The sequence below is a fragment of the Tetrao urogallus genome (assembly GCF_951394365.1).
Source record: "Tetrao urogallus genome assembly, chromosome: 5".
Lineage (NCBI taxonomy): Eukaryota > Metazoa > Chordata > Aves > Galliformes > Phasianidae > Tetrao > Tetrao urogallus.
In genome coordinates, this window is record NC_136818.1 from 39859502 (window position 1) to 39881059 (window position 21558).

The window sequence follows — 21558 nt, forward strand, 5'->3', positions numbered from 1 at the left end:
AGCCTATATTCCCCACATCCAAACAGTCAGAGCATCATTAACTTCAGCTAGTGAGACACAGGGAATAGGCCTAAGACTTCTAACTATGCTCACATGGTAGTCTATATACAGAGATATATATTCTTTTCCACCTCACAAACTCAATTTATCCCCTACAAGTTCCTTCTTCTGCTCAGTTACTGAGATGTTTGAAACTGCCTTGTGTTTGCTTAATGTATTTTATCTATACTATATAGTTTTTAACAGGAGAAAAATAATGTATGGGAAAGTGGTTCTTTGGTTTGAGAGTATCACAAAAAAAAAAAAAAAATCACATAACACTTGGAAAGTGCATAAAACTTATCCATATATGACTGAGAACACTGTAACCAGGTGATGTTCTATCTTGCCAACGAGTAAGGGAAAAACAACAATCAAATTTAATTTCTCTCTACAGAAACCAATGAATTTAGAAACATTTAGAATTCAGTTACAGTACTCTGCTTTAGATGCTAAGTCTAAACATCAAAGGCTACAACTGACCTCCAGTCAATTTTTCTCCTACATTCCTACTACTGAGGATGATGATACTTTATGTCCACATTCTTTTGAAGCTTTACAGGTAGTGTTTGCAGCAACTTTTAGGAAATGAAGGAAATAAAGGAAAATGAAGAAGGAATAAGGAAAGAAGGAAATTAAAGAAAGGACACTGACTCAGCAATGAAAGAAAATAAAATTCTTTGTTCTGTCCTTTTGTACAAGATTGGTAATGAATTTAAAACAGATCTACCCCTCTGCAAACACAAATTAGTAAAAAGTTCCTGAAGTCAGAATCAAACTGCTTAATTTGGGTATTTCTCAGTTAATAACTGAACTAATTCAATTTTCATTTGATACATCATCGCCCTCAATTTTCTTCTGTTTTCCATTTCTTCTCCTGGGAAGGTTCCCTCTGTTCCTGGCATGTTTCCTCGTCACTCTAATGAGTACTGAGACAAAGAAATCTTTCATTTCCCAGAAATAACCTTCTCATCTGTTGCTAATTTCCCTTCCTATTCCTTGTGAACACATGGCTCCTGTCTACAGCCTCTTGTTATGCATACAATTGTGAAATGTTCTATTTCAACTTCAAGCAAAATTTTCCAATTTCAGAAAAAGCTTTTAATATATGCAGTAAATTTTCACCCCGTTAACACAGAAGAAATGCAAAGGATTTTCATTAATTCTTGAAGAAAATCTGTTAAAAGGCTTATTGTATGTAAAACTGGTTTTCTTTCTTCCCTTTTATCCGTACTTTCATTTCTATAGCAGCAGATTAACAGTTTCTATTGTTTGATTGATTATTTTCTTATCCTGCTCCCTTCCTCTAAGTCATGTACATTTTCCCATCTGCTACATGAGCTGGGTTTCTGAAGCACACAACAATGAAGTAAAGTGAGCAAGTGCGCTGAAATTTTCATGTCTTGACTCCTGGATCCAGCCAGATCTTTATTCAAAACATGGAGAGCCTTGTAATGAGCCTATTTCAGAAATTTGTATAGTAAACACTTGAGTTTTACACTGAGCATTTAAATCATACTATATAGTCAGTCCAACAAAAATGTTTGTTAAATTAAATTGTATTTAATTAACGTGAAAGACCTAACAACTTGCATAAAAAAGAAGGAAGTCCGCAATGATGGCATCTCCATGAAATTCTTGCAGCCAAATCTTGCAGAGTTACAACGATCTACAAATCGCACTGCTTAAGCTGAGGATGACTTTTCTTCACGGAAACCCATCTTTAAGTAATGTCTCCTTTCTGCTTTTTCCATGCTAAATTTGGCTCCTAGAAATTAATTTAAATTTCAGATTTCCTCTTTCTGATGCAAAACTCACGTAACTTTGAGTCTCAGTACTTATTTCAAGTGCAATGAACATTACATCTGGCACCATGGTAAGCTAGCAACTATCAAGTAGCATCCAGAATCTTGTTCAAGGTTAAGTCAGTTAAGTTTCATTAACGATATATCACTAGCAAAACTACTGGGTTAAAACTTTGAATGAAAATGTGAAACAAGACCACGCAAGTTCTAACTGATTTTGTTTGAAGTTCACACAATATACTTTTTCCATTAGGAAAGTCAGACAAAATTTGTTCCAACAATTTTGTTTACCGTTGACTGAAAATGTGCAATGTGCTAAAATAAGTCTTAGTGAGTAATTAGGATCACCAGGTCAACTGTACAATATTTCATTACAATAAAGTTGCTACTTAGAAAATCAATGCTCTTTTTCTTGCCACTCTCAGCAGCCTTGCTTGCTTTGCATATGGCTGCATGTTTAATTAGCGATCCTTCTGTAAGTGTCTGCAATTAGCACAATGATGATTAATAAAATAACTCCTTTAAAGCTCAATTTAGGCAGCAGAACTGCACAATAAGGTATAATTAATTCATCATTAATTAATCATGGCTGATTAACTAATCTGTTGATTAAAAACACATTACGGCATACTATCCCACCTGAGCTCTGGTGATTTTTCTATCCAGAACTGAAAGAGACTAAGTAGTAGTAAACCATTAAAAAAAATGCATCAAGCAGCAAGTTTATTCATTTAGTCAGGAAATTTAGATAGCAGAGATATATAAAATTTTCCAGCCTTTGTTCATTATTAGCACCCCCTGGGAAAATAAAAAAAAAAGAAAGAAAGAAAGAAAAAAAGTCCTATTTGTTAAATGTCAACAGATGAACAATAATTGCTGTTTTAGATCATTTATATTCTTAAAGAGGTGGGTTGTTTTTTTTGAAAGCATCTCAGACAATGGACTAGACTCACACTTTTATAAACAAGACTAAAGGAGCAAATGCAGCAAAACAAGCTTGCAGGAGGGCTCAAGGAGGTCTAAGGCACTAAATGGAAAGCGTTGATTTGCTTTATGAGAAGACTAGATCAAGGTGACTGCAAAACATGCCACTGCGACACTGCTGTTGAGCTGTCTCCATTGCAGTGCCTTGCCTACAATGACTTCATGTTTATAAATTGTATATCAGATCCCTGAACTTCAGCAAGCCTGAAAAGCCATGCATTTCAATGTGTTGATTTGCTTGCCACCTAGTTCTCAAGCTCTGTGGCATTTAAATCACATACTCAATAAGTTCTGTGCAGTCACAATAACAAGGAACTTATATTTTAAATAAATCCTAGGATTTTCACACTGTCATTTGCTCCCAGATACTTGGGCTTCAGTGAGTTAAAAATGTTGAAATTCAGAATATCTGGAACTACAATAATTTGTCACAACTAAGTTCTTCAGCATTCATAAATGACTGTATATAAGATTCAGCTGTTCCCACACTGTGACAATGCCTTTGAATTTACAACACATTATTTTCAGGCACTGGAATGGGCTGCCCAGGAAGGTGGTGGAGTCACCAACCCTGGAGGTGTTCAAGTAACTTTTGGATTTTGTGTGGAGGGACATGGTTTAGTGAGCACTACTGGTGTAGGTGGATGGTTGGCCTGGATGATCTTGAAGGTCTTTTCCAACGGTGGTGATTCTGTGATTATTTTCAGCAATGCCCAGCTACAGGACAAGGGGCAATGGGCACAAACTGGAACGCAGGAAGCTCCATCTGAACACAACAAAGATCTTCGTTACTATGAGGATGACAGAGCACTGGAACAGACTGCCCAGAGAGGTACTCCAGAGTGGAGTCTCCTTCTGTGGAGATAATCAAAACCCACATGGATGCTTTCCTGTGCAACTCACTGTAGGGAACCTGCTTCAGCAGGGGATTGGACTCTATTAAGGAATTAATTCAAAGTTTAGAAAAAAGGTGATCTGAAAGGGAAAACAGAACTTCAGCTGGAGTACCTCAGTTACTTCGGGTATTCCTAATAAACCCAGAAAAAGATAAGAACAATAAAGGAAAAAGTGACATCTGAAGCAGCATGCTCACTGAAGAATATTAAAGAACAAACTTTTAATTTATGAGTAAATCCTCAGTCCTTCAAAAGTAAGTGACATTACAGTAACCAATAACATTTTCTTTTTTTCCATTTTTTAACAGTCTTCAGGGTATCACTATGCCAATCTCTTAAATTTGTTATAAATGTGAAGTGTTGAATAAGCAGAACTGTAAGTCACAGCAATTACATTTACCCATGAAAAGTACTGTTCATAAAAAAGAGCTCTATTTCCAAACCTTTTGTATTTTCTTCATGTTTTAATTCAAGTAAATTAATGAACATAAGAATCATTTCAATATGTGGCAGAGAAAGGAAGCTGACTATAGTCAGTTTGATTGTTTTGTCACATAAAGAAGTTTATAAATCAATCCAGAAGGTCAAGTGACTTTTAATGTGGAAACTGGGAAAAAAGGAAAAAAAGAAAAAAAGAATTATTTAAGAGCAGAAAAATAAGAGGGATGTCCTTGGACAATTTCTGAGATCAGTTTACAGATGAAATCCTGACATGAAAGTGAAGGAAACGATACCAGGGATCTTCAAGATTAAAAGTGAACGTTTTCAAGCAATTTTTAAAAATGGACAATAAGTAATCAAAGATTTTAGAGGACAGTGGTAGTGCTCTGCCTAAAACTAAGATATAATCAACACAATATGAGTAATATAAAGGTGTGATACATGATACTGTTAGTGTCAGTTTCTTCATAAAGTCAAGTTTCCTTTCAATACAATAGCAAATTGCCCTGCAATTTCAACTCTTCCATTATCATGAAGTGAAATCTTCAACTCTCCTCCACGTCGAGAACATTGAAAAGCTGAATGGAAACAAGAATAACATGAATCCGGAGTTAAAACTTTAGTATTACAAATCAATTTTTATAAAATGCATGAAAATTCAGGCTAACACGGCCTCTGTATCTCAGACTAGAATTTGATATAAGAGTCTGAACGAAGTGGTATGTAATAGCAAGTAATGAAGGATGCTGGTTTACTCTGTTGTAATGAACTGAGTCTTCTCTGCACATCTAAAAATGTCTTAATGTACCCACTCATGAGATAGACCATTTCCCTAGCCAGGAAGGAATAATATTATTATCTGCTTAAGAAGAAAGAATCACTTCACGGGTAGTGAACTAGAACTAGACACAAGCTTCTAAGAACACATTTGGTTAATGAGTAAGTAAAACTGAAGTAAAAGCAGAAAAAGTCTGCAAAGAAATATAGATGCTGCTTCAGCTGTCACAAACTGAGACAAAAGTCTTACACAGACAGGAACAAATTTATAACTTCACATAATCCTGAATACATCATTTAATACACTTGGATAAAGTTTAATGATAAAAGCTTTCCGCTGATAAATAATCATAAATCTAATTTTTTAAATGAAACTGTTTTTAGTCATACTCAGTTGAGAAGATAATGCTTGGCATGCTGACTCTGCAGTCTTGTTTCAGTCAGTCCAATGTTAGTTGCAGAACTACTTGGTCAGAGAGCAGCCTGGTTAGGATGGCATCTAGCAAAGGTTAGAGCTTCATAATGTTTTGCTTTTGTAAAAGGCTGCAAATGGATGACAATTCACTGATGTTTAGTCTCTCTACCTAATGAAATTCCAGCTGCAAGAGTTGTTCAAAGCTAAAAGGAACACGATATCCTCATGATATCCTAATTTATAACTGGGTAGAGATTGTATTTGGATCCTGGCAGTGTACGAGATCTCTAACAGATGGTACATACGCTGTACACTGTCAGATCATTTCTTAGCCACGGTTGACAAGAAAGCTCTTATTTATGCAAGGATATCAGATTCTTAGACTAAGCAAAGGGTCCCAAAACAGTGCAGATAGGAGCTATATGACTGCTATGGATGCTTCCTGGTCTTTTCTCTTTAATGAATTACCAGCTATTGATTTTAACAAGAGCAGTATGTATGTACGAACAAATGCTTTCAAATATAATATTTTGGGCTGTTAATGGTCCATGCCACACTAAATTTGGTGAACTACTATTGCCAAGTATAGATACACAGCTGAATTTTCCCACTTCTTTGAGATAGCAGATCTAAAGAAAAGAGCTAAATTATTTCTGATCTTAGAGGTTGGTTAGATTTTGTTTTTCCTTCTTTAAATGTGGAACCAGCGCTGTCTCTTTCATGGCAGACTTACTAATTTGATTTTGCTCTATTTTGTTTTATTTAAAAAAAACCCTGCAAAATATAAGAGGAAAAAAGCCACAAAGGTCTTGCTCAAGACTATATGTAAATAATACTTGATCATCTTCTCCTTCTCTCACATAGAAACACTGATATTCCACACTGTGACTGAAAGAAAGCAGACCTGCACGGAATATTTCATTAATCAGATGATTTCATTTAATAGCAATGTCTTCAGAGAGATTCAAGCATCTCTGATGCGTTTTGGATCATGCAGCTATTTCAGTATGTTATGATCTGTAAAAATTATCTACAGTAATTCAATTCAGTGCCCTAAATTCCTTTGTGATTACCCTCAGATAGAGGAAAGTTCAATAGTATGTACAAAAAACTTCAGCACACTCACGTGTAATGTAGCATTCAGAAGGGGGCCAGTGACCTCACACCAACATCAACCCATTGTTTTGAGGAGCCTCTTATTAGACAAGGCCCATTTACATGAGCATTGATTACAGAATTTGAGAACTACTGGATTTTATTTGTGATGTCATGATAATGACAAATCAGGAACAAGTGCTATTCTTGAAAAAATACCTGGTTTTAGAAATCATCATTGTTTTGACCAAATCTCTAATGCCTACAAAAGGATTGAGGAAAAAGTCCTTGTACTTAGGCTTTACTCAATATCACTTAATAAAATTAAGACCTCTGAGACTTATATTCCAAAAAATAAGGTCAACAAATCTTCTGATTGATGGAGTGAAACACCTCTCCTTTGGCAGAAATGCTACACTTGTGCATAAATCTGACGCGGCCCAGTGAAAAAGAACACATACAAAAAAAAAAAAAGCAGTGAATTCTATTGGTCTGTCTTTCCAGTTAATCTCATCATTTAAAAACTGTGATTATAACTGTGCAAAACTCTCTACTTCATGAATCTTTGAATGAGCAAAAACCTAACAAATGTAGATTTATTCTATCTCATGAAGCAATTTCTTCTCAAAAAAACAGAAGAGACTAAAAAGTTAAGAGACAGGATCTTAAGTTGAAAGAAATTCTGGCAAATGTTTTGAGAAGGTGATCTTACAGTTAAAGTAAGATCTGCTTCCTCCCACTCCTCATAAACCCCAGAAGCAATCACAGAAGTTAAAGGCAACAACAAAAGCAATTATTTTCACACATTAATTTAGTTAACCGGATTAAAGAGGTCCAGAAAGATCCCCCCAGCTTTACCAAGCATTAAAAATTGCCCTGAATTAAAACTCTTCTCTTTAAATAAATTTGGAAAATCTTTCACAATACGTTTGGGTGTATTAAATTTCTTATGCATGTTTATAAATGACATAAAGATACACAAAATGACATAAAAGATACACAAAAAAACTGTATACAGATACAACTGCTAAATAGTGTAAATACTACATTCACTGGCAATTATGAAAGTCTAAAATACCTGATATTATAAATTATCTTTATTAAAAACATATTCCATACTATTTCAGGAATTCCTCAAATGAAGAAAAGGATAAAGACTGATAGCAAACTCCCATTTGACACATCTTAAATATATATCTCCAGGAAAAATGAGTAAAGTATCTCACCTTGTAAAAAGACTGGAAAATTCTCTTTGTAGTTATTGAGAGTTTGTTGTTTGACAGTTTGGTTTAATAAAGATAGGAAGAGAACCCAGACACAGGATATTATGTCTGATACTTCAGCAGAGATGTAGCTGACCTCCTCCTAGAGGTCACAATACCCAGAAAGAGCTGATAACAAATATAATGTTCCTATTTTTTTTTTTGTATACAATTTCATATCTCATCTATTTTGGAACTAAAAGACTTTCAATTTTAAATGGAAGAAAACCTTTATTCTTGCAATAAAAGATACTGCAGAGACACTGCAGAAGTTTCTAAGTAGTCAAGAGATGCTTTAACTCATTAACCTTCAATGATACATTGACTGCCACCTTCTCTAAATAGCCACATCACAAGTGGAATTCACTCCAGTAATACCTGATAACCTTCCATGCACATGGAAGGAAAAGATTTTTCTGAACATATCAAAAAACCACAGGTTGATAAGAGGCCATATGAATTTGTCCCCTTTAAGTCTGTTTTGTATCATTTCTACCACACATATTAAAAAAAAAAAAACAAAAAACAAAAAACAAGGCACTGATGGCAGCAGTCATAAAAGATATTTGTCTATTATGGGAAAAATAGCCCATGACAGCTAGCCTGAGAACAAGGCTTGTGAGTCAGGAGCACCCCTAGAAAGGCACAGCTGGCTTTTCCGAGGCTGAATGCCTCAGAACTGTGGACATGCTGGAAAAGTCATCCATAACGGAAAAATAAGGATCTGTAATTGCAAATTATTGTCAGGAGAAACGGGACAACAACCTGGGACAGTAGGAATCAGCAACTGGTATTTGCCACTTTAGCCAAAAGAAAAAAAAGCGGGGAGAAAGCAAAATGTCAGAGAGGATAGGAAGCTATTCTGGCTGTCTCAGCTGAAAAAAACAAGCAGCGCTGTACACCCTAAACTGTACGCTCATGTGTCTGTCATATTAAAATCTCTTATTTTCTAAGCAAAACAGAGCCTCTTTGAGTAGTTCCTGTGTTGCACAAACTTTTCCTTTTCCTAGAGAATTTCCTAAACAAACCAAATCTTTGCTGGGAATGACCCCAAAAGCCCATGACAAAAAGGTGATCACCTTCGAAGTGAGACTGTCTATTATTTATATGATCCTACTTGCGGGGGGCAAACTCTTCTTAATTAGACCCTTCTGAGGTCTATTTGATACCCACTTCTGGGAATGGTTTGATAGCACTCACTACCAGTAACATTTTAAATATATGTGCACATGTAGGCAATTAATTGTAAGCATTATTGTTATTTTACTAGTGAGATATTTTTAATAACCTGCAATACCTCAGTATGTATTTGCTGCTACGTTATTTGCTGCTGCTATATTCATCTTCTATATATATATATACACATATACACAAAATGCATGCACTTTCTTTCTTGTTAAGAAATCACAGTAGGTTGATATACAGTTGCATTACTAATCATAGGTAGAATCTTCGGAGGTGATTTGTACTCAAGTAGAAAAATACAGGAAATAAAACTAATGCGTCCTTGTATGTAATAAAATTCTACAAACCCACTGTTGTGATCTCCATCCACCTACTTGTCAGGTAGCCCTTTAGACTGTGATAGGTATATTTGCACAAAAAATGAAAAAATCCTACCTTGTGGCAATATGGGACTTTTTTTTTGTTTTAATAAAAAATAAATAATATAAATATTAGAGGAGATGGTTACTGTATCAGTTGCCTTTGCAGCTTAAGACAGTTTCTCAAAAGAGATAAAACATGGTACACATAAAATACATGAAAACATTAAAGTAAAAAATGCCACCTAAAAATGCAGACAGAATTTCTGCCTGATTATTTAATGAAACACTGTCTACAAGTGGGATGAAAGTTTCTGATCTCCACACTACCATCTGGAGGTGCTCAAGACCTGGGTGGATGGGGCCTTGGGCAACCTGCTCTACTATCAGGTCTGGAGGTTGGTGGCCCTGCCTATGGCAGGAGGTTGGAACCTGATGAGCCCTTGGGTCTCTTCCAACCCAAGCCATTCTATGATTCTATAATCTCAAGACAAACAGCCAGTCCATCTGGATACAATGACAAAGACAGTTTCACCTCTTCTTTTCAAAAAGTATGGTGTTTCCCTCCCCCCTCCCCCCTCCCCCACCCCCCCCCCAGCTTCATGGAAATCATAACGGATCTGTATGATACAAATGCAAGCAAAAGATCTTCAGAACAGATTGCAAAACTTTTCCTTCAACTCGTGATGGAAAAGTCTCAGTCACTGTGGATTACCACATCAAGCTATGGAGGTCTAGCAGATCCTTTAAAGAGCTTATCAGTGTCAAGGAAAGTTTGGTCTCAGATTCATTGGGCTAAATATAGGAAAGCTTATATTCAAGGTAGCTGTTTGTTTTGAAAGATGTTTCCTTTAGGGAACAAGGAATTCTATTAGATTAAGGATCCAACCTTTGTTTTAGACTAAGTGACAAGAATCATGTCTTCGAGAACAAGCGCATAAAAGAACAGTATTTCCAACACCAACATCACCACCCTGCAATGGAACCAGAGGGTTAGGAGGGTATTTCACACTGCTTCTGTTCTTCCACTTTCTAGCAAAGCAACAGAAACATGAGAAGTGAAGAAGCACTCAATGTCTCTCTATCTAGCCTTGTCAAGTCTAACTGTTTCTCCCAGGTTTTCTTCCCCCATCACGGTCTTCATTATTTGCTTAGCAGTAAATACGTGATCCACTAAGCCTAACTTTTCCAAAGACAAAACAATTATCAATAATAAATCTGCTCTTTCACTTAAGATCCGGTCATCCCAAGAGTAGAACTGCAAATCATACTCATTACAAGCAAATGAAGTTGCCAGTGCCTATGCACCTTGTCTCCATTTAAATATTTAATATTAGATACATTTAAATTGATTGCTTTTTGTTCTGTCCTTTCCTGCTACCATGTAAAACATCATCATATGAGAAAACTGATCTTAGGACAGAAGAAAAAACTGTACCATAAAGCATGTCCTTTAAGTACAATGTGAATGCACGTCTCCTCTTATCTAGCTATAAAAATACGAGCCACTTTAAATCATGAGTTTCCTAAAGAACTCATTGAAGGAATTAATCTCGAGTAACTAATTTCCCTTTAAAAATCCCTAATTCAGATAGAACCATTTTTTTCATCTCAACATATACATGAACGGAAAGGAAAACTCAGTGATCCCTATGGGTCCCATCCAACACAGGAAATTGTATGATTCCATGCTTCTACATTGTACTGAGACGTATACAGATTGTGAATGAGAATAGTGACTGATACCTCTTCCCAATAAGAAAAAGCAAGCCCTAAGGAGCAAGAAGCAAAGTACAATTCAGTCAAAACACACAGTGAACATCAACTAAAGTTCACCATGCTTCAGTCACGGTGAAAGTTCATGACAGTAAAAATACAAAAGTTGAGATCAAAAACCAACCACAGAGTTATGATCCACACACTTCAGATTCCCTACAGACTTAATGTGTCACATTGGGAGGTAGGAAAGAAAGCAGTTTCGTAAGGATTACCTCTCAGAAAAAAATTTTACTATTGAAGTTGAGAAACAGATAAGGAGTTATTACAATATTTTGGATTGTAGTTTTTTTTGTTTTTGTTTTTTTTAAATAGATGAACAGCTTTGCAAGAAAACAGTTCCTCTTACCAAGCATTTCTTTCTTTCCCAGCTGCTCTGACCAGTAGCTGCTTAGAACAGCATGGGCAGATCCTTAAAAGAAATTGGAATGAAAAGCACAGAATTAGAATCACTATTTTATAGAGCAATTACATTCAAAATGCAAATGTCATACACAGATTGAATGTCCCATGTCTGTACTTAAGAGTAAAAATGCCTACGATTTTGCAAAGCAAACAGAACTTAAGGCTTCTGCATTTCATTTGTTTACAATCAAGCAGTATTACTTCCTCATCTTCCAACTTCAATGGAAATTTTGCCTAAGGGCTTTGTAATTAGCCTCAGAAATAACAGGTAGTATAAGTTATAACATTTGAGCCAAAGTACTGACTTCTGGTAAACAAATGAGCTTTCTTAAGAACTGAATCTCAAAACATTAAAATTCAATAACATCATTTATCTAGGCAGTATGTTATTCGATTCGAACAAATAGCAAAAACCACAAGAAAAAAAACTGAAATGATTTTTGGATATTTTTTAAGACTAGGAACAGGTGGATAGAAGACACTATGGAAAAAGAAAAAACTCCCTCCCTTAACAGTTTTCACAAACAAAACTCTGTTTGTTCTTTTTTCCCCCAGTCTTGAATCACTGTTAAGTATCAGGACGTAGCTCAAGATCTTTTAAGATCTTGCTACAGCCTCTGGAAAACCAAGTTACTGTATCCCAGTGAGCATAAAACCCCAGAATGACTTCTCAGATTCATGTTGTGTCAGTGCAAATCAGCTGCTATGAGCAAAGACATTCTGCAGGAAACCCAGATGTGAAGCTAGTGTCATTATCAGGGCTCAGGGACACCAGGATATATAATGGTTAAGGAATTATTGCAAAAGAAAGATAATACAAAGTCATAACACTGTTAAAAGTATAAATCAGCTATACAGTGAAGAGGTTGTTTCTATAAAAGAACTTACAGATGCAAGACAAGCAACTATGAGCTATAAGGAATCTAGAATCTCAAAGGTTCAGCAAACATCTAGCTTTTCCTATATAACAATAATAAACAAGCTCTGGGATCAGATACATCTACCACTCTGCCTCCTGGCTGTAACAGAAAAGTAGGACTGGAAGTTAAAAAACAAAAAAACCAAAAAAAACCTGAAACATGTGGCTTATATTTCCTTATAAAACCTTCTGCTAGAAGTGTACTATAACCACCACCACTCCAATAAAGAAGCTTTCTATTCAGCAAAATATGTAATGAAACTTTCTGATCAAGTTCTCAGCGGACTAATTATTAATCTGTGATCACTTTATGCCTAAGCAAATAACATTACTTTATTCTGCAGCAAACATCACAGAACATAAAAGAAACTAGAAGTTCTGCCTCTAAAAGTATAACTAGCTAAGTTTATATTACTCATAGGGCTGAGAACATCCACAATAAAGAGTCCTTAAACTAGAGGAGATCTCAGCTGAAGCACCACAAATACAAAACAATGACAGAAGTGTATGTGAACTTCTTCTATAGTACTTGCTGAATTGCACAGTAGTCTTTTGCTTTTCTCTAATTGCCATGGTTTTGTGATTTTTGGTTTTTGGTATTCCACATCATAACATCATGCGGGGCACTGGGACTTTAACTGTCAATGCTCAAGTCCTGAGTACCTGCCCAGAAGAGAAGAACTACATTCCCCAGGGGACCTTGCGGTCAGGGAGAGGAGGTTTAACTCCTGGCAAGGTCACCTGATGTGCTTTTTTTCGCCTGCCCTTCGTGGTGGGCGCTGCTCCCGTCTGCCTGCTGCTCAACTGAACTGCGCATCTCACCTCAGCGTTGTGGTGAGGCCTATCCAGCTTTCGGACATTCTCTCTCTCATTATATTTGATTTATTAGCTTCAATTCTGATTATATTGTATTATAGTGTGTAATCTTGCATTCCGATACTATAGTTAGTAAATTAGTTTGTTTCTCCTCAGATCGGTGCTGCTGTTTTTAATTATTTTGGGGTCCCGTTTCCTTTTTTTCCGGAGGCACAGATCTGCGGATCCCTCCGCCCCGCTCATCACAGAACCGGGCTGAACCAGCCCATAAACCGTTGACATCTAATTGTAATATGTCAGGAAAAACTAATGAAAGAAGAGGCAGGAATATCTGGCCTGATGACAGCAGGAAGCTGAATTTTTCTAAACGAGTTTGGAATCAATAACGAAAGTTTTCCTGCTGTCCACAGAAAACAGTACTTCATTAGAAGAGATACTTTGAAGTATAAAGGCACATGAATCAAGTTCAATAAACATCTTTAAAGTGAAACAAGACTAAGCCATTTCCCATGCATGTGCTCACACACCTGTAACAGGGTCTTCCAGCACGCCGTACCAAGGTGCAAAATATCTGGAGTAAAAATCATGGCCTTTGTCTTTTCCATTGGGCTTTCCTTTCAGAGTGAGTATGAGTCCTTTCACTTTCCCAGTTTTTTCAGCTGACAGAAAACGTTGTGCACCCACTTGTAGTTCTTCCAGCACAGACCTTGAATTTAATTACAGAATTTGAATATTCCATATTCTTCATTTAACACGAGTTTAAGTTTTGAAAAGCATCAAAAAACCTTAAGATTGTCATCCCTGCACTCTCTGAACAGCCACAGTAAAGTGCTGGAGTAGAAAGATCCCTAGCATTGTCCTCTCAACATCATTTTATATGACCGCCCAGAACGCATACTACACTCCTAGCAAGCAGAGGAAAAAAGATCAAACCATGCATTTCTTACCTACTTATGAAAACAGAGTGCCCAAGAATATAACCTCCAAAAATGTATACTTTCATGTCAATCTTTTCATTACTGAAAAAAATATTTCATCACTACAGAATGCAAAAAATAAGCATTCCACCTACTTTCTGAATGAGCAAGCAGCTTATATTACTCAGATCAGAGAATTCTAAAACACTCTACAATTCTGTAAGTTGCAGATATTTCCCTAAAAAATGAAATTTTGGAAGAGTAAAAATATTGAGTACTCTGCTAAGAATATTTCTTATTTGCCCACTAGTTCATTCTATAGCCAGTAGTTAGGCCAAACTTCAATTGCAATCTAATTAAAGAATTCAGGTCTGGACAACATGTATACAAATTGTTAAGTATAACAATGAAATTCAGGTCTCCGAGATTAAATAATGCTGTGAAATGACTTGAATTGGAATTTCCTCTGTAAAGCTACTTATGATGCTGTAAAGTATGTGTAAGCAGATTAGTCAGCCATAGGGGCATAGGAACCCACAGCATTCTGTCTGCACGTCCTGTCTCACTAAGTGCACCTGTACAGCTATGCAACTAATACTTCCTCAGCTGAGAACCAAAGACCCCCAGTTTTCTGTTCCACTTTTGACTCAGGAGATTGGCAAAAAGACACCACCACCAAAACTGTTTCCTAAGCCTCCCTTTCTTGAAGACAGTTTTCCGACTAATCTTGTTTAGCATTGCCGATTCCGTAAGCTCACAGGGAAGATTAAAGAATTATTTAACGTGGGAGTTTGAATTTGTGTTTTCAATCTCCACCTGTTCCAGAAATAGCTAAGTGAGCCATGTGTGTAAAGAACAGTGGTTAAAAAAAAAGAATCAATTTCTGCGCACTTGCTCCAAAAAAGTACCAGATACCTTTCATAAGCATCGCTGAGACGGACCAGGAGTTTCTTTGTGTCAGGAGAATAACGGAGATCTTGAACAATCATGTCACCAGTGGCAGTCTGGTACAAAAAAAAAGAAACAAAAAGAAACACTGTCACTAGAAAATAAAATATTTACTTACAATTTTCCTACAATAACAAAATCCCTGCTAGAATAGGGCTTATGCAACATCCTTCATGCAACTTTACAGTACATACAAGCAAGAAAAGCAAATGCACTGTGTGCATGAATGGATACGATAGGTGCTAAGAGCTCTGTGTATGTTAACCTGGAAAGAAATCCAGGGACTAAGAACAGGGCAAGGACACTAGGTTGCCCTCACAAGCATGCAGCAGGCCGAAAGTGCCCATGAAATGTGACATTCTAGCCAGCAGAAGGCAAAGTTTAGCTACAGCATATTGAAGAATTCCACCTCCTGAACTACAGGATTCAGAGTTTTCAGTTTTGTCAGCCTCCGTGCACAGTGCCTCGAACAAAGTGAATTTACCACTTTCCAGCCATTCTAATATACAATTATAGCTCATTTAAATGCATTTCTAAGAGAACATCTCTCATTATATTTACCTTTATTAATTCTTCTACTTCCCGAAGTTCCTAAAGGAAAAAAAGAAAACTGTAGATCATAGAGTACTTACATGTATCTATCTACCCAAGTAAAAATAGGTAGATATGTATCCAAACACACATACAAGCAAATAGATGCTTTCCTTGAAATCTTTTATGAACAAAACCCTGCCTCACCTGTGGGTAGGTTGAGTAAAGCGGTAAGTCCAGCACAATATGGTCTTTCTCTTGTCTTGTTTTCAATTCCCCACTCAGAGTCACAAAAGTAAGAACTGAGTTTGGGTTTTCTAGAGAGAGAGAAAGAACATTATCAAACATATCAGTATGTATCAAACATAAGAGCTTGAAATAAATTATTATAGCTCATAAAGTAGCCCAGTATGTTCAAAAAAGTTATGCAGCTAAAAATCCAATAAGTTCAGTAAACTTGTACTGCAAGGCAAAATTCCCAGATGACATTTGCATATTCAGCATTGTTCCTTAGGAAGAGAGATAGTGGGGCATCAGAACAAGTGTAGACATCAGACTGCAGCCTGACAGCACTTGGTAAAAGAAAATACCTAAGGTATCTCCACACTTGTTCTCTAAATGTTCTGAAGACTTAATTGTACAAAGAGAGATTTTCTTAATTAGAAACAATTTTTATAACATCTACTATAATAACAAATAGCTTGTAAGCCTACTTTTTATGTGAAATAAAACAGCAGCTGAGGCAAGTGTAGCATGACCACAGAGAGGAACTTCATTGGCTGGGGTGAACCATCGGAGTCCAAAGCGGGAACCTTAAAAATAAAGTTTGTTCTTAAGTGGAATTGTCTTTTCTTTTCAATTTATTCCTACAGTTTCTAAGGATTAATGGCATTTCAGTCAATCGAAACGCATGTGATAATCAGTCTTGGTCTCAAAGGCTCCTACAACTGCCTTTGAATGATTTTTGGAATACCTACTGCTCTCGAGACTCCTCTACAACTGCGGTCTACTCCTAATAGAGGAAATCTACTTTGTTGCAAGATCAAAGAGTCAACTCGGCAGAGAAATCGCTCTGCTTAGAAGTGCAAAAACAAACCTTTATCCCCCTAAGTGAAACAAGGCGTGCCAAGGGTTTTGCTGGCGTACTGGAATCTGCACCGCAGCTAAGTCAGTCATTAATTATTTTGCTTAAGCCACCAGTTGGTACTCACGAAAGACTAAAGTATGGTAAGCCTTCATTTTACTAAAAATCCTATTGCTATCAGTTGTTTAAAAAACAAAATCTAAGAGCAAGTATGCTAATAAATGACTACTTGGGAAGAATACAGGAATGTTGTCAGGGTCTGCAGGGATGCGACAAGGAAGGCTAAAGCCCGCCTGGAATTAAATCTGGCAAAGGGGATAAAGGATAATAAAAAAGGTTTTTTCAAGTACATTAACAGTAAAAGGAAGACTAGGGAGAATGTGGCTCCCTGCTAAGTGACTGGAGTGTTCTGGTAATGGGGGATGCTGAGAAGACGGAGATACTGAATGCCTTCTTTGCTTCCGTTTTCAGTGAAAAAGCTCCCCCTCGGGAATCTGAGACCCTGGAGGTGAGTGAGAGGATCTGGGGAATGGAAGACCTCCCTTCAGTCAGGGAAGAGGTGGTCCGGGAGCGCCTAGGCAACACCAATGTTCACAAATCCATGGGACCCGATGGGATTCATCCACGGGTGCTGAGGGAGCTGGCAGAGGTGACTGCTGAACCGCTTTCTGTCATCTGTGAGAAGTCTTGGAGGACGGGGAAGGTGCCTGAAGACTGGAAGATAGCCAACGTCACCCCGGTCTTCAAAAAAGGCAAGAAGGAAGACCCAGGCAATTATAGGCCAGTCAGCCTCACCTCTGTCCCTGGAAAGGTGATGAAACATCTTGTACTGGATGTCATCTCCAGACAACTGGAAGAAGAGGAGGCTATCAGGAGTAGTCAGCACAGGTTCACAAGGGGGAGGTCGTGCTTGACCAACCTGGTAGCCTTCTACGATGTTGTCTCTGGCTGGGTGGATAGGGGGAGAGCAGTGGATGTAGTCTACCTTGATTTCAGCAAGGCATTTGATACTGTCCCCACGACATCCTTATAACAAAGCTGAGGAAGTGTGGGATAGATGAGTGGACAGTGAGGTGGGTTGAGAACTGGCTGACTGGCAGAGCGCAGAGGGTCGTTGTTGGTGGTGCAGAGTCCAGTTGGAGGCCTGTAACCAGCGGTGTTCCTCAGGGGTCTGTGCTGGGTCCGGTCTTGTTCAACATCTTCATCGATGACCTTGATGAGGGGATAATGGCCACCCTCAGCAAGTTTGCTGATGATATGAAGTTGGGAGGATTGGCTGACATGCCTGAAGGCTGTGTTGCCATTCAGCAAGACCTGAATAGGCTGGAGAGCTGGGCAGAAAAAAACCGGATGAGGTTTAACAAAAGCAAGTGTAGAGTCTTGCATCTGGGGAGGAATAATTGCATGCACCAGTACAGGTTGGGGGATGACCTGCTGGAGGGGAGCTCTGCAGACAGGGACCTGGGTGTCCTGGTGGTCGACAGGTTGGCCATGAGCCAGCAGTGTGCCCTTGTGGCCAAAAAGGCCAATGGCATCCTGGGGTGCATTAGAAAGAGCGTGGCCAGCAGGTCGAGGGAGGTGATCCTCCCCCTCTACTCTGCCCTGGTGAGGCCTCATCTGCAGTACTGCGTCCAGTTCTGGGCTCCCCAGTACAAAAAAGACAGGGATCTCTTAGAAAGAGTCCAGCGGAGGGCCACAGAGATGGTGAAGGGCCTGGAGCATCTCTCCTATGAGGAAAGGCTGAGTGAACTGGGGCTGTTCAGCCTTGAGAAAAGAAGACTGAGAGGGGACCTGATCCAGGTCTATAAATATCTAAGGTGTGGGGGGCAGAATGGCGAGGCCGGACTGTTTTCAGTGGTGAATGGAGACAGGACAAGGGGAAACGGCCGGAAACTGCAGCATAGGAAGTTCCTATGCACAAATGTGCGCAAGAACTTCTTTACAGTGAGGTGACGGAGCACTGGAACAGGCTGCCCAGGGAGGTGGTGGAGTCTCCTTCTCTGGAGATGTTCAAGACCTGCCTGGATGCCTACCTGTGCGACCTGCTGTAGGGAACCTGCTTTGGCAGGGGGGTTGGACTCGATGATCTCTGGAGGTCCCTTCCAACCCCTACAATTCTGTGATTCTGTGATTCTGTAATAAAGTACCTTAACCTAAAATGAAAAGCCAGGCTATAGCCATGGCTGCAAAGTGAGCAGGTTCAGCAAGCTGATTCGGCTGAAAACTAATCCACCAAGTGATTCTGGATGGGCTCTAGGTACAATTTCAGGTTCCTTCGTTTTGGAAACCTGTTTGTTCCAGTACCACCTCTACAGAATCACTGAGACTTTGTGGCAATCTCCAGTAAGTGATGATTTCCTGAACAGCCAAGCCAGATTGCCTTTGCAATCTTTCGCATACAGAATAAGCTTTGTGTCTCCTCCTGCTTGTACAAGAGAATTATCTCAGGAGATAATTAGCAGGAATAGAAGTATTAACAGAAGGACCTTTGCATAGCATTTTCAGGAGACCTTCTGCACACAACCTGCTTATTTTGCAAAAGGCACTAAAAGAAACGATCAGATTTATGAATAATGTTTGTGTACTGTAAAATGAATTGGAAAAGCTGAACAAATGAATCCACGTGCAAAAGGCTTAATAATATTATTAAAAGATGCATTACAACTCCACAATTTTGCTTTTGCCATCTTATACATTAGCATCATTGTTTATAAATGCACCCATAGTTTCTTCCTGCTTTTTCTAAGAGACTGCAGGGCAAACAAAGCCACTCACTTTTGGTAAAGTCATCCGTAGGGTGCAGTTTTCTGATGAAGGCAGTTTCGGAAAGGTTCATTTCTGTCGCAATTCTTTGGTGCAAATTTTCATCCAAGTCCTAACAATGAGATGACAAACCCATTTAATGACAACTCATAAAAATACAGAATCAAACTGTCTTTCAAACCAATTCAGTCATCTCATTTTCCTGTGATAATGAAGCAGATTCATTTTTAGTTCAAAACATTTTGAGGGAAAAAATACAAAAAACCCTTGCAGCACAAAATAGGCTAACTAGTTCAATCACTGTGGTATGTGGCCATTACCCATATCTCGTCTGTAAGCCCACAGATCCTTGAATGACATGGGGGATAGTTACAAAATGCTAAAGTCAGTCCTTCTAGAAGGACGTATCTTTCATTTTGATTGAAGGCACAACAAGAAGTCATTGCTAGCAACCTAAAAATAGCTACAGCTCTCCTTTTTAACTCTGAGAAACCCACGTTAGCAGGGGGAATGTCGCAATGGCCAGGACAGTAACTAAGGCATTTTATCAGCACTTACTGCTGTACCCTCAACATTACTCCTTGAGCAACAGGAACAATGTGCTAAGTCAGTAAAAGTTGGAACAAGAAACTGAAGGAAGAAACATGCTGGAGCTCACTGCATGATAGAAGGGCACACGAGGTATAGCAACAGTACAAGTTGTTACTTCACTCTTGTTCCTTTCCCCCTGGTCACACAGACCAGCCAGGTTCAAGGGTCTGGTCTGTAAAGAACTAACATACAAATGAAAATGTACTAAGCGGACCTGGTCAAGTTCAACCTTGGTCAGATCGAACTTTGCCCTGCTAACTTGACTTTTTTCCCTTAATAACCTTAATCCTTTGAACCAACGATCCCCTGCTATTGCTGCAGAACAGTTAGTGATAGGCATAGCCAATCGATCCTTCCATGGTGAAACCTACACGATGAGACAACACCCCGACCTTTCACAGTCTTTGCTTTAACCCAGGAAATTAGCACTTGCTACAGAAATACCAAATTAGAACAAAGACCAGCCAACATTTTGCTGAAAATAATAGAATTTTATTGAAATACTGCCATCATGTGGCACTTCTCGGGAAGGGCTTGTATCATCACTCGTGTACTCCAGTTCTTAAAAAGCAGCTGCTGAGGCTTGGGAAGGAACAGAGAACAGAAGCAGCACTAGCTGCTCCGTATGTTCTTGGAGTTCAGAACAAAATTAATTAGAACTTCATCTTTAACAACACTGAAGCCTCTAGCCTGCAGAGGAAACGTTAAAACCTCAACATGCCATAGGCAACACATAAGTCACCTTCTGAACGTATTAACATAATAAGTTTAAAAGTTTACGGTCAGTGCATTCAGAGAGGGGGGTGTTCAGATTTTAGATAGCCAAAAACAGCTCTGAAGCAAGATGTTCTGTGCCAACTTGGCTGCCTTGGTAAGCATGCTCCATCGTATGAGATCTGTGAGGGTTCAGGAAGAGCTGAGCAGGATTCAGAGGGCCAATGCGAACCACTAACAGACTACTACATTTACCTTCCCATTCCTATCAAGTGATACCACACAAATAAGACAAGACATGTACGTTTCTAATCTGGTCTAACAGCTGGTTCTGGGGAGCGGTAAACCAATCAGCACCATCTGCTCAGCACACCTTCACGAGAATGACTGCACCACAGGCACCGTGCAGCCTGCAGCAAAACCTGCCTGTCACAGGGACACAAGGCGACTCAGTCACAGGGCTGTACGCGTCTCTCCTCTCTTTCACAGGAAACAAAAAAAACCCACCTCGTTGGGAAGGAAAAAGGAGAACCCGTTATAGCGGCTAAGCCGCTCCGCCCGGGGCAGCGGCACAAGCACGCCTTGCCTGGAGGCAGCAGCCCCAGGCAACCTCGCAACAACGGCAGCCACCGCTGCAGCCCCTCATTGAAGATCCGTCCGTTTCTTTTTCAGACTTACATTTTCGAGCAGACAAACTGCCGCGGGGTTTCCACAAAACGGCCGGTTTGTAAAGGCATCAACCATGAAAACGGGGACCTGCATCGCCGCAGCGCTCCCGGCCTTTGCCCGCTGCTCCCTACGGCGCCCTGCCCGCAGCGCGGCCTCGTTTATGCGCC

At 38.9% G+C, this 21558-nt stretch overlaps 1 protein-coding gene across 1 annotated transcript; it reads right to left on the reverse strand.

Annotated features, from left to right (window-relative positions):
* Nucleotides 1-4630: 4630 nt before the first annotated feature.
* On the reverse strand, nt 4631-21484 carry PBLD (phenazine biosynthesis like protein domain containing; the record flags this gene model as incomplete). Its single annotated transcript, XM_079536104.1, has 9 exons — nt 4631-4743; nt 11384-11446; nt 13702-13880; nt 15007-15095; nt 15601-15630; nt 15778-15887; nt 16284-16382; nt 19430-19529; nt 21401-21484. 9 exons carry the CDS (start codon nt 21482-21484, stop codon nt 4631-4633), a joined length of 867 nt encoding a protein of 288 aa, XP_079392230.1.
* Nucleotides 21485-21558: the final 74 nt, after the last annotated feature.